Source organism: Lepidochelys olivacea (genome assembly GCF_965140295.1).
Source record: "Lepidochelys olivacea isolate rLepOli2 genome assembly, chromosome: 22".
NCBI classification, from domain to species: Eukaryota; Metazoa; Chordata; order Testudines; family Cheloniidae; genus Lepidochelys; species Lepidochelys olivacea.
This window is the reverse complement of record NC_140432.1, coordinates 5,169,344-5,186,924: the sequence shown is the minus strand read 5'-3', so window position 1 is coordinate 5,186,924 and position 17,581 is coordinate 5,169,344. Positions and strand designations below refer to the sequence as shown.

General features: G+C 50.6%; 2 protein-coding genes across 2 annotated transcripts in view; both read right to left on the bottom strand.

The window, feature by feature from the left end:
* The window catches only part of VSIG2 (V-set and immunoglobulin domain containing 2), a 27,131-nt gene extending 13,229 nt beyond the window's left edge, over window positions 1–13,902 (bottom strand). The window contains exons 1-2 of the mRNA XM_084611663.1: window positions 13,830–13,902; window positions 1,228–1,391 (exon numbers count right to left, since the gene is read on the bottom strand). Coding sequence (XP_084467789.1) covers window positions 1,228–1,391; window positions 13,830–13,896 — 231 coding nt within the window. The 5' untranslated portion in view covers window positions 13,897–13,902. The remainder of the gene's footprint in view (window positions 1–1,227; window positions 1,392–13,829) is intronic.
* Window positions 11,953–17,581, bottom strand: part of ESAM (endothelial cell adhesion molecule) — a 92,258-nt gene continuing 86,629 nt past the window's right edge. Inside the window, exon 7 of the mRNA XM_084611662.1 lies at window positions 11,953–17,581. Coding sequence (XP_084467788.1) covers window positions 17,122–17,581 — 460 coding nt within the window. The 3' untranslated portion in view covers window positions 11,953–17,121.

The following is a 17,581-nucleotide window of genomic DNA, read 5'->3' as shown; positions in this document are numbered from 1 at the left end:
GCCTCCCAGTTGACCCTGGTCCCATCCCTGCTCTTGGATACGAGGCCTCACTGGTAGCAGACATACATCACTTGGATCTGAGGGCCCCTCTGGGCTGGCTGCTCCCCCCACATTCTGCAGTAATGTTAGAGCCACTCAAAAACCTCCAATTTAATTTCTACCAAAAGTTGGGAATGAAATGGATTCGGCTGGCACTGCTTCGGAAGCAGGAGTGAGCGCCCCTTGCGTTGGTTCAAATTCTTTTTGTTGCTGCTGGAACCATTAAAAATTTGGACCAGCCTGAGCCGCTTTCAGGAAACATTTAGACAAAACGTCATTTTTTGACTCAAAAAATATTGGTTGGGAAAAAAGCAACAGCCAGCGCTTAGGTAGAGTGTGTCCTTCACAGATCTCAAAGTGCTGGACAAAGGAAGGCAGCAGCATTAGCCCCATTTTACAGATGGGGAAACTAAGGCACAGGGAGGGCAGTGACTTGCCCAAGGCACCCAGGGTACTAATGGCAAAGCTGAGAGCTGAGTCCAGGTCTCCCGAGTCCCACTCCAGTGCCCTGTCCACTAGGCCAGGGGTGGCCAACCTGGGGCTCCGGAGCCACGTGCGGCTCTTCAGAAGTTAAGAGGCGGCTCTTTGTCTAGGCACCGATTCCGGGGCTGGAGCGACAGGTGCCAACTTTCCAATGTGCCGGGGGGTGCTCACTGCTCAACCCCTGGCTCTGCCACAGGCCCAGCCCCCGCTCCATCCCTTCCCGCCCCCTTGCCTGAGCCTGCCGTGCCCTCGCTCCTCCCCCTGCCTCCCAGAGCCTCCTGCACGCCACAAAACAGCTGATCGGGAGGTGCGGGGAGGGAGGGGGCTGCCTGTGGGCAGGAGACGCCGGGAGCGGGGTGGGGGAGCTGCTGACATGTTACTGTGGCTTTTTGGCAACACACATTGGTAAACTCTGGCTCCTTCTCTGGCTCAGGTTGGCCACCCCTGCACCGGGCCCCCTGCTCTAACGACGAGCCCATCAGCCTTTAGGGGCTTTCCCTTGGCCTCACTCTTGTTCCCTGGGTGATTTGCCCCTCAGCCTGGGCTGACAACTTGCAGCCCCGCTTTCTGCATCAGCTCCTCATCCAGGCCTCAAGAGGCTTGAACGACCCCCCCCAGGCTTTCCCTGGGCCGGAAGCAGCCACATTTTGAAGAAAGCCCCCCCCCCGCAAGCTCCTCCCCTTGGCACCCTGGTCCTCCCCTCACCGGCTCGCCCTGCCCGGGCGCTGCAGAGCCTGGCGCAAACCTCCACTCCAGAATGAAGTTTTTGTCAACCGAGGTTTTATAGTGGCAGGGAAGTTCCACGCTGGCCCCGCGTTCCTGCATCACCGGGTCCTGTGGTACCGTCACCTCCACACACGGCCCAGCACCTGTGCAGGAGAGCGAATGAGGCCTTCAGCTCTGTCGCTGCCTCTTCCCCACGGCAGCATCCTGCTCTCCGGCCCCCGCAGCTGCAGCCTCCCTGCCCGCCAGGCCATGCAAAACGCTGAGGCTTCAGTAGGGTTGCCAACTCTCCCAGACTGGCTGGCAGTCTCCCGGAGACGGCCTCGATCTCCTGGGGACTATTAAAAGCAATCTGGGAGATTTTAAAAGGCCAAAAGTCGGGTTGGGGGTGCAGCGGGGGTAAGGCAGGCTCCAAGCCCGCACTGGCTCTGCGCAGCTCCCGGAAGCGATCGGCATGTCCGGCTCCTAGGCCCAGGGCTCTCTGCACACTTCCCCCACCCCGAGCACCGACTCCACAGCTCCCATTGGCTGTAAACCACAGCCAATGGGAGCTGCGGGGGTGGTGCCTGCAGGCAGGGGCAGTGCGTGGAGAGCCCCTAGTCCCCCCTGGACCTAGGAGCCGGACATGCTGATTGCTTCCAGGAGCCAACCAAGATCAGCGCCGCGTGGCCAAAGCCTGCATCCTGAACCCTCTCCTGCACCCCAACCCCGGCCCCACCCCCCAGCCCAGAGCCCTCAACCCAACCCCCTGCCCCAGCCCTGAGCCTCCTCCCACACTCCAAACCCCTTGGTCCCACCCCCCAGCCCAGAGCTCACACCCTCTCCTGCATCCCAACCCCCTGCCCCAGCCCTGAGCCCCCTCCCACACTCCAAACCCCTTGGTCCCACCCCCCAGCCCAGAGCTCACACCCTCTCCTGCATCCCAACCCCCTGCCCCAGCCCTGAGCCCCCTCCCACACTCCCACCCCCCAGCCCAGAGCTCACACCCCCTCCTGCATCCCAACCCCCTGCCCCAGCCCTGAGCTCACACCCCCTCCTGCATCCCAACCCCCTGCCCCAGCCCTGAGCCCCCTCCCACACTCCGAACCCCTTGGTCCCACCCCCCAGCCCAGAGCTCACACCCCCTCCTGCATCCCAACCCCCTGCCCCAGCCCTGAGCCCCCTCCCACACTCCGAACCCCTTGGTCCCACTCCCCCAGCCCAGAGCTCACACCCCCTCCTGCATCGAAACCCTAGCCTGATGAAAGTGAGTGAGGGTGGTGGAGAGCAAGTGACAGAGGGAGGGGGAATGGAGTGAGTGGGGGCGCGGCCTGGGAGAAAGGGTGGGGCGGGGAGGCCAGGGTGTTTGGGTTTGTGCGATGAGACAGTTGGCAACCCTATGGGGCTACGATTGGCTTCCTTGCTCGCCTGTCTCACCCTGCCCTCCTCTGCAAGCCCCTCCATTGCCTGCCCCTCTTCCACCACCACCCCAGACACAAGCCTCTCATCCTAACCCCCAAAGCCCTCCAGGATACAGCACCCCCCACCCCCTTCTGCGCTGTCACACTGTCATAACACTGACCGCTGGCTTTGCTCCTCCAAGCACGGCAGCCTTGGACGACCACGTCCCCCACATCGACCTTGGGAGAGCGTGTGGGGCAGGGATCATCTCTTCCTGTGTTTGTACAGCGCCCAGCACAAGGAGCCCCAGTCCTGGCTGAGGACTTTGGGCACTACGTTTGTACCAATACACACCGTGACTCCGAACAGAAATGAGGGATCAGTAACAACATGTCAGGTTCATCTTTTACTGCCCAGACACTGGTTTTTCCTTCCTTTCATTTTCCACTTTGTTGAACTTTCAGGCAAGTGTTAAATGGACCCTTAGCAGGGGATGGGTGTGGTGGGTGGACAGGAAAGATACCCCAGACCAAAGGGAGCTCATGGAGTGACAGGGTGCTCTCAGCTCCTGTGTGTCTGTCAGTCTGTTTCTCATCCTGCAGTTTCTCCTTCCAGATGCCTGCTAAGGACCTGATCTAACTTCTGTTACAGTCAATTGAAAGAGTCATGCCGATTTCTGTGGGCTTTGGATCAGGCCCTAAGGGAAGAGAGGCTGGAAAGGATTGTGGAGAGATGTGGCCTTCGGTGTCTATCAGAAGAGTCACTAGGGAGGGACTCTGCACAAACAGGGGTGGAGGTGACTTCCAGGGGTGAAATGACAGTCAGTCTCCACCCTGTGCTCCTTGTGGGGTTGGAGACCATTTCCCCAAATCTCCAGCCATCTCAGAGACAATGCCCAACATGAGCCCACAAAACAGCTTTTAGTAGCCAAGAGGATATTTACAAAGCAGGAGTGGTGTCAGGGTTCCCTCCCCAATCTGAACTCTGGGGTACAGATGTGGGGACCCGCATGAAAGACTGCCTCATTTTATATTCCACCAGTTTAAATTAAAATATTCCCCAAGGCGCAAATTCCTTTCCTTGTCCTTGGATGGTATCGCTGCCACCACCAAAGTGATTTAAACAAACATTCAGGGAGGGGCCACTTGGAGCCCTATCCCCCCAAAATATCCCCCCAAGCCCCTTCACCCCCTTTCCTGGGGAGGCTTGAGAATAACATACTAACCAATTGGTTGCAATGTGAGCACAGACCAAACTCCTAGTTTTTAGGACACTGAAAATCAATCAGGTTTTTAAAAGAAGAATTTTATTTAAAAAAAAAAGTAAAAGAATCACATCTGCAAAATCAGGATGAAAGGTAACTTTACGGGGTAGATAAAAAGATTTAAAACACAGAGGATTCCCCTCCGACTCTGCTTCCAAGTTACAAAACAGGAATTAAGTGACCTCTTAGCATAGGGAAAATTCACAAGCTAAAACAAAAGATAATCTAACACATTTCCTTGCCTTACTTACAATTTTTGTAATTTTAGATGCTCATTTCAGGTATGTTTGTCGGAGATGTTTTTCCTGCCTGGACCCTCTCTCTGTCCAAGAGGGAACAAACAAACAAAGAGAGCACAAACAAAACCTCCCCCCATCCCTAGATTTGAAAATATCTTCTTTTCCCATTGGTCCTTCTGGTCAGGTGCCAACTAGGTTAATTGAACTGATTAACCCCTTACAGGTAAGGGGATTCTGTACCTCTGGCCAGGAGAGATTGTATGTTACTGCATACATAAGGATTGTTACCCTTCCCTTTATATTTATGACAAGTAGGGAACCCAGACCCCCGACCAGCCCTAATGATCCACACTTGTGTGTCATGCCCAAGAAACTTGACTATCAAGAACATTATTTAGCAAATTGTGAAAGATGTGAAGTGAGTTTAGGAATCTCTGTGGAGTGTGGGAGGAATTCTAGAGAGACTGCACCATGGCAGGTGTGAACTGGGTGCCTGGGACAGCCCTCACTGAAAATGCCAAGGTCAGGGCAGGCTGTAAAAGGGAGAGAAGATTCTCCCAAAACTAGTAGTTAACCTGAAGTTAGATTTACCGACCATTCACAAACTGTGCTCCTGATCACCACACTGGTTTTTAGGAAGCTGAAAAAAAAAAAAATCACACAGCCCCCTTTATTGCATTCCAGTTCTCTGGCTCCCAATCTGCACCTAGGTTCAGTTCAATGAGAAGTTATTTAAAAGCTTTGTTCACTATACAACATGTTCTTCTGAACCCCAAAGAGCCAACCACCTTGCCAGGCCAATATTAGTTTGGATCTTACCCAAAATACCATGTTGCCAGCCAATCCTTTAATGTCTAGTACTAAAGTTTATTATAAAGAAAACAGAAAGAACAAGAAGAGAGTTATTAAATGGTAAAGCAATCAGATACATACGGAGACTTCAAAGTCCATATATGAGGTTTTTAGCAGTATTGGTTGGTTGCTGGCTTGAAAGTCCCTCTGGACAACATCCGCAGCTTGGATGGGTCATTCAGTCTTTTGTTCAGAGCTTCAGTTTGTAGAAAAGTCACTCCAGAGGTAAGAAGCAGGAATGAAGACAAAATAGAGAAGATGCAGCTGCCCTTTATATTCCTTTTGCCATCTGGCTTGTACTTCCTGTGTCCCAAACACAAGCTTCACAGCACATGAGCATGGAACAGCCTTCGAGTTCTCTGCCCACAGGCAAGCCCCTACATGTCTTGCTGACTCTTATGGAAAGGAGCCAGCGGATACACCTTGGGCTCATTGTACCACTGATGACCGTTGATGGGCCATCGAACAGGCTAGGCAGTGCAGATGCCAATCTGTCTGGGGGTGTCACCCAGAAACACAGCACAAGTTTGGAAATACAGATAAACCCTACATATCTCTAAATCACAATACAAAGGTGACACAAACATATAAACAAGATTATCCTACTTGGCAAATTATAACATTGTCACAGGTACCTCGCACGGCATATCAGGTCTGATTCCTTGCAATTTTATAATGTTGGTATCAACAATATCATGAAGTGTCCCACATATTCCATACAGTGTCACAGCAGGTGAATGGGCAGCATGGCGGCTCGTGCAATTCAATGTTGGCAAATGTAAAGTAGTGGGAGTACTCCTACTGGCTGAAAATAACTGTAAGCTCTCAGGAAAAAGACCCATGTGTCACCTGGGTGCATTCAAACAAATTGCATTTGAATACAGCCAACTCAAAGTTCTACATCTAGAAAGAGGGAATGCAGGCCACACCTAAAGAATGGGAATCCGTCTCCTGGAAAGCAGGGACTCAGAAGAGGATGTAGGGGTCATAGTGGACAAGCAAGCCAGCATGAGCTCCTGGTGTGAACCAAAATGGCTCAAGGGCTGGAGCAAATGCCTTAGAGTGGGAGACTTTAAAAGAGCTGAATCCGTTTAGCTTATCGAAAAGATTGAGAGGCGACTTGATTATGTAGCACTCACAAGGGAATGTCAGGGTTCAGTTACCTGTGCCCTGCCCCTTTAGTTTGGAGAACACAGTCGTGCCATCAGGATTATTGTTGTTGTGTCCCAAAGAGACTGAGCTGGTATGAGGCTTATGCTGGCTGCAGACTGAGCTGGTGTGAGGCTTGTGCTGGCTGCACTAGATATTTCAAGTTTAAGAAAAGCTCAGTTTTAAACCCATGATCCCTGGATGGGAGTGTGACACTTGGTGAGCACAGGCGGGAAAGACTGAACTGCAGTGAGCTGACCAGAGAGGCAGCTATCTAGAGCCATTGCGGGCTGTTCCAGGAAAAGCTGCCAGAAGGTAATGCCAATAGAAAAGTGATTTTGCATAAAGAAAGTTTTCTCTGGAAGTAAGAGGGGGAAGATTTAATTGTTTGCCAGCACTATGACTGGCTGGGAGAGAATTAAAGTACATTCTTAGGAAGGGAGGAGGAAAAGATGAGCATTTAAGAGAAGTTTGTGACTCTCTGGGCATTTCTGGGACAGGTCACAGTAAAAATGCATCAAAAAGCCATTTGGTTTTAACCAAACATACAACAAGCCACCAATACAGTGAAGAGCAGGGGGAGTTGGAAGACCAGGGATTGTCTGCATGACTGGCATTAAGAGATCTGATTTTACAACTAATTGCTACAGCAAGAAGAGAGCAGATTGAAGTTCCTGAAGTAGAAACAGTTCAGAAATAGCATACTGCAAAATGAAAGGAGCTTGAAACACGTCAGGAAAGAATGAAGGAAATTACAACCCAAACCCCTGTGAACATGCGGAAGATTGGAAGTCAAATAGAGGAAAATAGAAAGGAGCATAAACTGTGGCAGCCAAGTGTTAAAGTATCATTAGGCAGGAGGCCAAAAAGGAATGTGAAGAGCAACTTAGCAAAAGGCACAAAAACTAACAGCAAAAAAATGTTTTAAGTACATCAGAAGTGGGAAGTGAGGCCACTGGACAATCGAGGTGCTAATAAGGAGCACTTAAGGAAGAAAAGGCCGCTGTGGAGAAGCTAAATGAATTCTTTGCATCGGTCTTCACTGAACAGGATGTGAGGGAGATTTCCATATCTGAGCCATTCTTGTTAGGAGACAAATAAGAACACAATATAAGAACATAAGAATGGCCATACTGGGTCAGAACAAAGGTCCATCCAGCCCAGTATCCTGTCACCGACAGTGGCCAATGCCAGGTGCCCCAGAGGGAGTGAACCTAACAGGTAATGATCAAGTGATCTCTCTCCTACCATCCATCTCCACCCTCTGACAAACAGAGGCTAGGGACGCCATTCCTTACCCATCCTGGCTAATAGCCATTAATGGACTTAATCTCCATGAATTTATCCAGTTCTCTTTTAAACCCTGTTATAGACCTAGCCTTCACAACCTCCTCAGGCAAGGAGTTCCACAGGTTGACTGTGCGCTGAGTGAAGAAGAACTTCCTTTTATTTGTTTTAAACCTGCTGCCCATTAATTTCATTTGGTGGCCCCTAGTTATTATATTATGGGAACAAGTAAATAACTTTTCCTTATTCACTTTCTCCACACCACTCATGATTTTATAGACCTCTATCAATCAAAGGAGCTATCCCAGATTGAGTTATCAATAGAGGAAGTTTTGGAACAAATTGATAAATTACACTATAATAAGTCACCAGCACCAGATGGTATTCACCCAAGAGTTCTGAAGGAACTCAAACATGAAATTACAGAACTACTAACTGTGGTATGTAATCTAGTCCTTAAATCAGCTGCTGTACCAGATGACTGGAAGACAGCTAAATGTGATGCCAATTTTTAAAAAAGGCTCCATAGGTGATCCTGGCAATTACTGGCCAGTAAACCTAACTTCAGGACCAGGCAAATTGGTTGAAATTATAGTAAAGACAATTATCAGACACATAGATGGACATGATTGTTGGTGAAGAGTCAACATGGCTTTTGTAAAGGGAAATCCTGCCTCACCCATCTATTTGAATTCTGTGAGGGGATCAACAAATGTAGACAAGGGTGATCCAGTGGATATAGTGTACTTGGATTTTCAGAAAGCCTTTGACAAGGTCCCTCATCAAATGCTCTTAAGCAAAGTAAGCTGTCATGGGATAAGAGGGAAGGTCCTCTCATGGATCAGTAATTGGTTAGGAAACAAACGGTAGGAATAAATGTTTTCAGTTGAGAGAGATAAATTGAAGGGTCCCCAGGGACCAGTGCTATTCAACATAATTCATAAATGATCTAGAAAAAGTGAGGTGGCAAAGTTTGCAGAGGATACAAAATTATTCAAGATAGTTAAGTTCAAAGCTGACTGTGAGGCGTTAAAAATGGATCTTACAAAATTGATTGACTGAGCAACAAAATGGCAGATGAAATTCTATGTGGATAAATGCAAAGAAAAGTACATTGGAAGACATTCACAACTATACATATAAAATGATGGGGTCTAAATTAGCTATTACCACTCAAGAAAGAGATCTTGGAGTCATTGTGGATCATTCTCTGAAAACATTGGCTCAATGTACAGTGGCAGTCAAAAAAAAACCTAACAGAATGCTAGGAACCACTAGTAAAGGGACAGATAATAAGACAGTAAATATCTTAACGCTACTATGTAAATTCTTGGTATGCCCACACCTTGAGTACTGCTTGCAGTTCTGGTCATCCCATCTCATAAAGATATATCAGGATTGGAAAAGGTAAAGAAAAAGGGCAACAAAATTAATTAAGGGTACGGAACAATTTACATCTGAGGAAAGATTAAGAAGACTGGGACTGTTCAGTTTGGAAAAAAGACAACTAAGGGGGAATATGGTAGAGGTCTATCAAATCATGACTGGTGTGGAGAAAGTGAATAGGGAAGTGGTGTTCACCACGTCACATAATACAAGAACCAGGGGTAACCTGATCGAATTAATAGGCAGCAAGTTTACAACAAATGAAAGGAAGTACTTCTTCACCCAACACACAGTCAACCAGTGGATCATTGCATGGGGATCTTGTAAAGGCCAAAAGTGGCTTCAAAAAAGAATTAGCTAAGTTCATGGAGGATAGATCCATCAATGGTTATTAGCCAAGATGGTCAGGAATGCAATCCCTAGCCTCTGACTGCCAGAAGCTGGGAGTGGACAACCTGGCATGGATCACTCAATAATTGCCCAGTTCTGTTCATTCCCTCTGACGCACCTGGCATTGGCCACTGTCAGAAGACAGGGTACTAGGCTAGATGGACCATTGGTCTGACCCAGTATGGCCGTTCTTATGTATTGGATGGAAGATAATCTCCCAGTGACCCATTTTAGGAAGCTTGAAGAGTTACTAGAAATAAAAGATGAGCTTGATCTTAGAGCTTGCTATGGAACTGAAATCCCTTACAAGTCCAGTTCCAATTAAGCAAAGATGACGACATCTTGACTATTGCTGTGCTGGTCAGTCCACGAAAACTGGAGAACTGATCACTGGTAACATTGTTATTGAGGAGATAGTCAAACACCACTGCTGCAATTCATCTGAAGCACCAGCACCTAGTCTCATTACCAATCCTTCACAGTTTACAGCGATAATAACCCATTAACCTATGTCTTCACTTCTGCCTGACTGAATGCCAGAGCACACCAGTGGGTTGCAGAATAAGCTGACTAACTTCAAAATCAAATACCATTCAGGGAAATCTAACGTAGAGGCAAATGCTCTATCCAGAACGCCCCCAGGAAAACAATATGATGGGCTGCACAGAAGAAACAACTAATGTCATTAATGCTCATTACAGCCCTTGGATGTACAAAGAGATGGCAAGGTAGCTTGGTTAGCAGCTATTACTGCCAATTCTTTGGCTGTAGGAGACTTCTCCATGGGCATTAAATCCACCCTCCAGTCTATTCCATGAGAAGACATTTTGGCGGCTCAGAAAGACGACCCAGTGATTGCTAAAATTCTCCATTGTAAGTCCAGAGAGAACAAGAGAACGCAGGAGGATGTGGCAAGGTCTTTGCTTTGAGGTGTGAGTGATATTGGTTGCATTTTGATACTTTATCCGAAACCGAGTTACAAAATCAACTGGTATTATCTGAAAAATACAAAAGGCAGATATAGGGAGAACTGCCTGGAGAGATGGGACACTCAGGAGCAGAGCGGTAATAAGTCTCACAAGAGATGGGTTTTACTGGCCACCGACTAAGGAGGAAATCAAACGTTATAGCACTAGATCTGTACCTATTTTGTTAGCTGACACGTCAGGCCGACATTATATTTATGAGGGGGAAATGTATCACTCACAGTGGAATAATGGTTTGAATTGACCTGTGCCCTGTCTCTCTAAGGTCTGGAGCCCTACTGAAGAGAGAAAGAGCAGTCGAGAAGCGAGGGCTGGTCCCAGAGAGGTTGTGGTGTCCCGGGGAAATTGAGCTGGCTTGTGCAGGCTGCCTGGTTTTGGAGTTTGGTTTTTATATTAAGTTTAATAAAACATCAGTTTTAAAACCATTACAGTGTAATTGTTACAGTGTACAGAGAAAACAGCAGGTACTAAATGGCTCTTTAATGCAGCAGAGAAAGGCAGAACAAGAGACAATGGCTAAACGCTGAAGCCCGACAAATTCAAATTAAGATCCAAACTTTTAACAGTGCAGGTGATTTACCATTGCTACAAACTCCCCAGGGAAGGGGAGGATTCTCGGTCTCTTGCTGTCTTCTCATCCAGATTGGCGCCTTCTGGAAGATGCTTTAGCCAAACACCAGTTCTTGGTCTCCATACAGGGGTAAATGGGTGACAGATAATGGCCTGTGCCATGCAGGAGGCCAGGCTAAATGATCTAATGATGCCGTCGTCTGCCCTTAACACTTGTGACTCACTGTGGTGAGCACAATGAGAACCTCCATTCACATGTGGTCAGAAAAGCATGAAGAGTGCTGTAAAACAATACTGAGATCATGCTGCCATTTTCAGCAGCACCCCTGCCCACTGCACCTAGTTTTGGTCACCCCATCTCCAGAAGGAGACAGCTGACATGGAGGAGGTGCTCAGATGCATGACAAGAATCTTGTTCCATCCTCTGAGGCCGCTGGCTCTGGACACTGCTAGAGACAGCATACTGGACTAGATGGGCTGGGAGTCTGGTCTGGGGGCGCAATCTCAGTGCTGCTGTTTTGATCATGTTTTATATTAACTAGCTTTTGGACTTTTCAACTCATCACATTGTTGATTTTTGGCATACGGAGGCTCCCATACATCCCATGCTAGGTCTGTGTCATGTAGCAAATACTCGTCGATTGCAAACATGTATCAAGAGCTTCACCACCACATTTACCAGTATTTCTGCAAAAAGGAAAGGAAGGTGAGGCACATCTGCAGCGCCTGTGAGCCAGGTCCAGCACCATGGAATGACGGTGGCGCATGGACTGAAAGTCAAAGGGGGATGGAGAATGGATGTCCAGCAGGGCAGAAAGGGAGTGATGAGGGAACATGCTTGGACCAACTCATCAATAACTTTAAGCCCTGGGATGCTGTGACGTTCCCCTCTGGTGTTATCTGGACCGGTGATCTGCTAGGTCACTCCAATCCTTGACTCTGGGAGCCAGCCTTACCCTGCTCTTCTGGGAGAACCCCCACTCCTGGGCTGGTCACGCGCAGCCTCTGGCATGTAAGCTGCTCCCAGCTACTTGCAAGCGAATGACACTAGCCAATATCTCCGGTCCCAGACACAACCCTAGGAACCTCCATCTTGCAGTGTCCAGTTATGCCTGCTGGACGCTGCCAGCTTACATGAGTTCATCAATTTAACAAAGAAATTGATATGTACCAGGCTTGTTATCCCAAGGGGAGACTCTGACATACTTCAAACCAAATGCACTGCTTCAGGTAGAATAAACAAAACAGTTTTATTAACTACAAAGATGGACTTATAATCACTTAAAATCTAAGCACAAGAAGTCAGATTTGGTCAAATGAAACAAAGCAAAACGCATTCTATGCTGATCTTAACAGTTTCAGCGCCCTTACAAACTTAGATGCTTCTCAACACACGCTGGCTGGTTGCCCTTCAGCCAGGCTCTCCCCTTTGATCAGTGCTTCAGTCGCTGGGTGGTGGTGTCTGTAGATGGAGGTGGAAGAGAGAGGAAGAGCATGGCAAACATCTCTCCCTTTTATCATGTTCTTTCTTCCCTCTTGGCTTTACCCCACCCTCTTCAGAGTTAGGTGAGTTAGTCCCAAACTGACCAAAGGAAGGGGGGTGCCTCACTCGAACAGATCCTTTTGTTGCTGCCTACGCCAGCGACATTTGTTCCTGTGAGGCTGGCCTGGGTTTGTCCCATACATGCCCTGATGAGGTGTGAACTGCCTCTCTGCTCTTGGAGAGCTTTTGCCTGGGCTTATTTTAAGCCACGAGGATACATTTTCAGCCTCATAACTAGATACAGTAATGTTATAGGTTATAATTTCATGTAACAACAACGCTCAGTGCATCGTGAGCCTTCCAAGGACACCCAACATGACAAACTTTGCATTGGATATCAGACAATCATTTTATAAGGATGAACATGGGGGTGTAGACTGTTCCCATGAGGTACAGAACGTCACAGATGCTGCACATATTGGGGTACATGAGCCAGCTGCTTCCCACGCTCCTGGGCTTCGCTTCCTTCCCCCATCATCTCTTTCAATCTGAGCCTGATTTCCCGGTGCCCGCACTTCACACACAGCTCCTGCTCAGTCCCTGCCCCAAAAGCTCGCAATCTAATTGAAGACAAGGTGCAATGAGGTGTGTTGCAAATATCCCTTCTTTCCCCCAAATCACCCCCCCACACTCACTGCTGCAGTCTCACCCTCCCTCACCTGCACACACACACTACCCCACTCCTCACCAAATCACTCTCCCCACCCGGGCACACCCGCACGCACTCCTGCTTCCCTGGCACAATCCTCCCCACATCTCGCTGGTGCCTTCCTGCTCTCACCCCACAGCCACAGGCCTGGTAGGACCCTTCCTGCTTTCCCAAGTCTGCGCCGCCCTGCTTGCTCTGTGGTTTGGGTGACTTGGGTGTTGCTGGCCCATAAGGGCTTGGCAGCTGGAAGACAGCCAACTCCAGGCACCTCCAACGTGGGGATTGTAAAAGACTCCAGGACTATGAGGGCTTGGAAGGTCCTAGCTCAGGCCAGCTAGGCCCCGGCTGATCTGGGCTGTTGGATTCCCAGATTTTCAGCCTTCTCACAAAGGGTGGAAGATGCACAATCTGTAACTGTACATGACAAGTTCCTGAAACGAGGATGTAGAGTGAGCTACAGAGCGTTTCCCAGCATGTGACCGAATGTGAAGAAGTCCCTGCTCTGGCTGGATATGGCGGGACATACAGGGTTAGCTGTGGGTTGCTATAGTCAGCGTAACTAGGGCACAAGGCAGGTGTCCCAGGGAAGCACTAGGGTTGCCAGCCCTGCAAGCCTTCCCGTTAAGACAGGAGGAGGAAGCTGCGGGACTGTGCTGAGGATTTCCGCATTCTGCCCCAGTGCCGAGGCTTCCAGAGACACCAGCCAGGCTCAGCAGCCCTACTCTACTGCCTGCTCTGGGCAAGCGGGAACAAACAGAGCTGAAACCCAGCCCCACGAACAGCCCCAACTGAGATCCCTGCAAGAGGAGTCCCTGCCTGAGCTAAATGCACCCTGGGGCAGCACCCACGCCCATGAAAAGCCAATGGCCACAAGCCATTGATTCCTCACCAAAGAGTGCGGAGAAGGTCAAAGCCAAGCAGCAGAGTGAAGGGCTGGGGAGCCGGGTCCTGGCCATGTCGCCTTTCTGCTCAGAGCTGAAATGGTCCAGTGAGCATGACAGCTCTTTATCTTAGACCTCAGCTAAAGCAAACAAGTGGTGTGAAGCTCTGACTCACGCAAGAGGCGGCCACCGCTAATCGCACGCTGTGCCACACTGACCACGCTCTTGTGGGCCCGCCTCAGCAACGCCTTCAGCTCCCCGACTGCCCCGTGGCACAGCCCAGGGACCCCTCGGCACTGACAGGGGGTTTCTGGGGAAGGGGCAGTGCGCGTGTGGAGGGAAGGGGGAAGCAGGAGTCCCAGAGGAAGGCCCTGGCTCGAAGGACGGGACCCCTTCTTCCCATACAGCATCGAGGGCCCAAGGGAGAATGGCCATTGGAAGACTGGGGTCGTTCTGAAAAGGGAAAGCTGGTTCCTACAGCCAGGAAAGAACTGTGCTGGGCTGGTTAATAATTAACAGTGCTCCAAAAACCGTGCCTGCCGCTTCCACCCAAACCCCACCAGCGCAAACAGCGCTGCCCAGATAAGCCAGGAAACGGAGGGCTGGGAACAGAGTTACTAAATAATACATGCTCGGCTGGGCGGTAACATGCAGCTTTCCAGACAGAGCTCGGCTCCTACTCAGCGGCGTGCGGAGGAGCGGGGGTGACCTCCAAGGGGCTGGCCCGGCCCGCAAGCAGCTGAATGATCCTGAGTGGGATCCCTGGGTGCTTCCGGGCCTGGCCTGGCTCCTTCTCAGGCTCAGGTTGACCATCCCCGGCTTCGATTCTCCAGGTTCTGTGGCGTCCATAATTTGGTTCAAGCTGTTCCTCCTTTCCTGCCAGCCCCTTATCTCTGAACTTTTCTTTCTTTGGTTCAGACAACACTGGTTTGGGGATGAAGCAGGATAGACTGCAGTTCATGTGCCTTGGGCGTCTGACCTGGCGGGGGGAGCAGTGTTGTTCACATGGGCGATGCTGGCAGCTACCAGTGCAAAGTTTGCATACAGCTTTGTTTGCCTACAAAGAGAGCCAGCGAGAGGAGGTGGCAAAGATCCTGAGCGCTTCCTGTTTACCGCTTGCCCCGCCTCCCAGAATCACAGCTAGCTCGGCCCTATTTTAAATACAAAACCAGGAACACTTTTAATGATCACTTATGAAAAATATTACATTTTGAAATTGTACAGAAAAATAATCGTTCAGTGCCTCCCCATCGCACCCAACAGAAGGGTCTGATGGACATCTAGAAACAGCCAGCATGAGATGGATTAGAGGGTCCAGGCTGGAAGAGTGGTTAGTATCTACAGGAATAAATTATGTTATCAAAAAATAAAGCAAATACACAAGATTTAAGAAGTCCATTGAATAAATCAAAATAATAATTGCACAGTATGATTTCAAATGCTGAAGGCGTCCTTAGAAATCAGTCGTTAGGATATTAGGCTATAAGGTTATTCTAGAGTGTTACACGCAGGTTAATAGCACATGCTCACAACCATCTCCTGAAGGGAAGCCGCAGAGGCCCCGTTACCCAGGGCAGGGCCGGGCCTCGGGTTCAGGAGCCTGGGGGATCTTTACAAAGTGCAGCTCCACTGAGAGTCCCAGCGGAGGAGAACAGACCCCAGGGGAGACTCCGGCCTGCCTCCCAACACCAGGAACAGGCGGCTCTGGAGGACTCAGAGAGCAGGCGATGGGATGGGGCGGGATCCCTTGGCCTAGGCAGAACAAGTCTATGGTGTCAGTCCGGGCAAGCAGAGCCTGACACCTACCAGCCACCAGGCTGCAGCTACAAGCCCGGGGAGACCCAGAATGAGGGCAGGTCTTCACAGCAAGACTGGAGGGCAAAGCCCTTGAGTCCACACAGCCCTCCCTCAAGGCCCTGCACCTCCACCGGCTGGTGACAGGGAAGGGGCTCTCTCTCCCCCCCGACCCCATAGCTCAAGGGGACTCTCCACTAGGTCACCTCTCCCCCAGCAACTCGCTTCAGCCCCATGGCTGCTGCTCCAAGCAAGGCGCAGGCCGATCGCCACTCTCTGTGCCCCTCATGGATGCCATTCGCCAGCCACGGGTAAACTCCCTCCAAGCACTACCAAAGTGGCACCATGTGGGGTCGCACGCGGGAGGTCCCTGTCCAGCCACAAGGGCAGAAGAAGCAGCTTAAATCCCACAGACACCATTGGCCACGCAGTCCCATCTCCCCCCAGCTAGCAAGTGGATCTTTCAAGCCCTGTGGTTACGGCTCCCTCAGGCTGGAAATAACCCAGCCTATACTGGGGTCAGCTCAGCCTTGCCCTGCCCTGCGCCAGCCCGAGGGAAGGGCAGCTCTATGTCTACAGGTTCCAGTCCTACCTGACGCTGAAATCCCTGGGATGGGTTCAGACCGTCTGATCTCAGCAGGGCTTTTCCTACAACAGTGGTTTTCAACCTGCGGTCCGCGGCCCGCTGGGGGCCCACAGACTATCGCGAAAGGTGACGATGAAAACAAGGTTCCGGACCCCAGACAAGGCATTCTGTTTTTCTGACCAACCAAAAGTATGTGAATACCCACACCTACAGGTCAAACCCCGGACGTGCTGTTGTTACCACGCAAGCCCAGGGCCTTTTGCAGTCTAAGACTTCTATGGGAGGAGTCTGTGGACATAGGTGCTGGAGCTACGGGGGTGAGGGGGGATGCCGCACCCCCTGGCTTGAAGTGGTTTCCACCATTTACAGGGCTACACTTTGGTTCAGTGGCTCTCAGCCCCCCGCACTGTACAAATTGTTCCAACATCTATATCCGCAGAACACCGTTTGAATTTCCAAAGGGGCCCGCGCCTCCATCCAAAATTTGTTCGGGGTCGGCAGCTGAAAAAAGGTTGAAAACCCCTGTCCTACAAGAAGCGGCAGGGGCTGAAGTCCACGGCAGGAACTAGCAACACCAAAAGCAGCGGCATTCCTTCAACAGTCTGCTGGCCAGCAGCCTCCCCACACGGAGGGGACCCGGGCTGGCTCCTAAATCTCGGGGGAGTGGGCCGGGGCCGGAAGGCGTTTGGAAGGATAACCCCGGGAGCTGGCAGGGTGCGTATCTGAGGAAGCCTGTCCCTGGGAAGCTCCCGCAGTCTGCGCGTGATGCCGTGCGCACGGCTCCCCCTCACATGCTCAGCCCTGATGCCCAGGAGCTTGGAGGTGGCTTGGTCGCTATGTTTCCAGTCTGCTTTGCTTGGGATTAATAGCCATTTCCCCAGCCACTCCAGCAAACAGAGGGCACCCAAGCTGCTGGACGCTTACACCAGGGACCCTGCTTGGCTCTGGGCAGGTACCATGACGGGCACCGCACCCATTCTGGTCAGGGTAGAGGTGGTCAGCCCTTGAGGGACAGTGGGCTCCTGCCGGGGGGCCTGCGGCTGTGCCCCATTCGTCCTGTGCAGAGTGTTCCTATTGCTTGGCACAGTGCTGGGGTAATGGCTGCCATTCATTCCTGGTGGGAAATAGAGGGGCAGGCTCTGGCTGGACAAGCTGGGAGTGGGCGTTAGGGTTCTGCTCCTCGGGTGGCTACAGGGAGGTTTGTAGCCCACTGTGCTGCCGGCGGCGGTGGTGATGGAGGCTGTGTCTGAAGCGGGCTTGGACGGGTACAGTTTGTGGTCCCGGGTCGTGTGCACGGACGACAAGGTACCATTTTTGGAGACAATGTCAGAACCGGAACTTTTAGCCCAAGAAGGGGTCTTTGGAGCAACAGCATCTTCC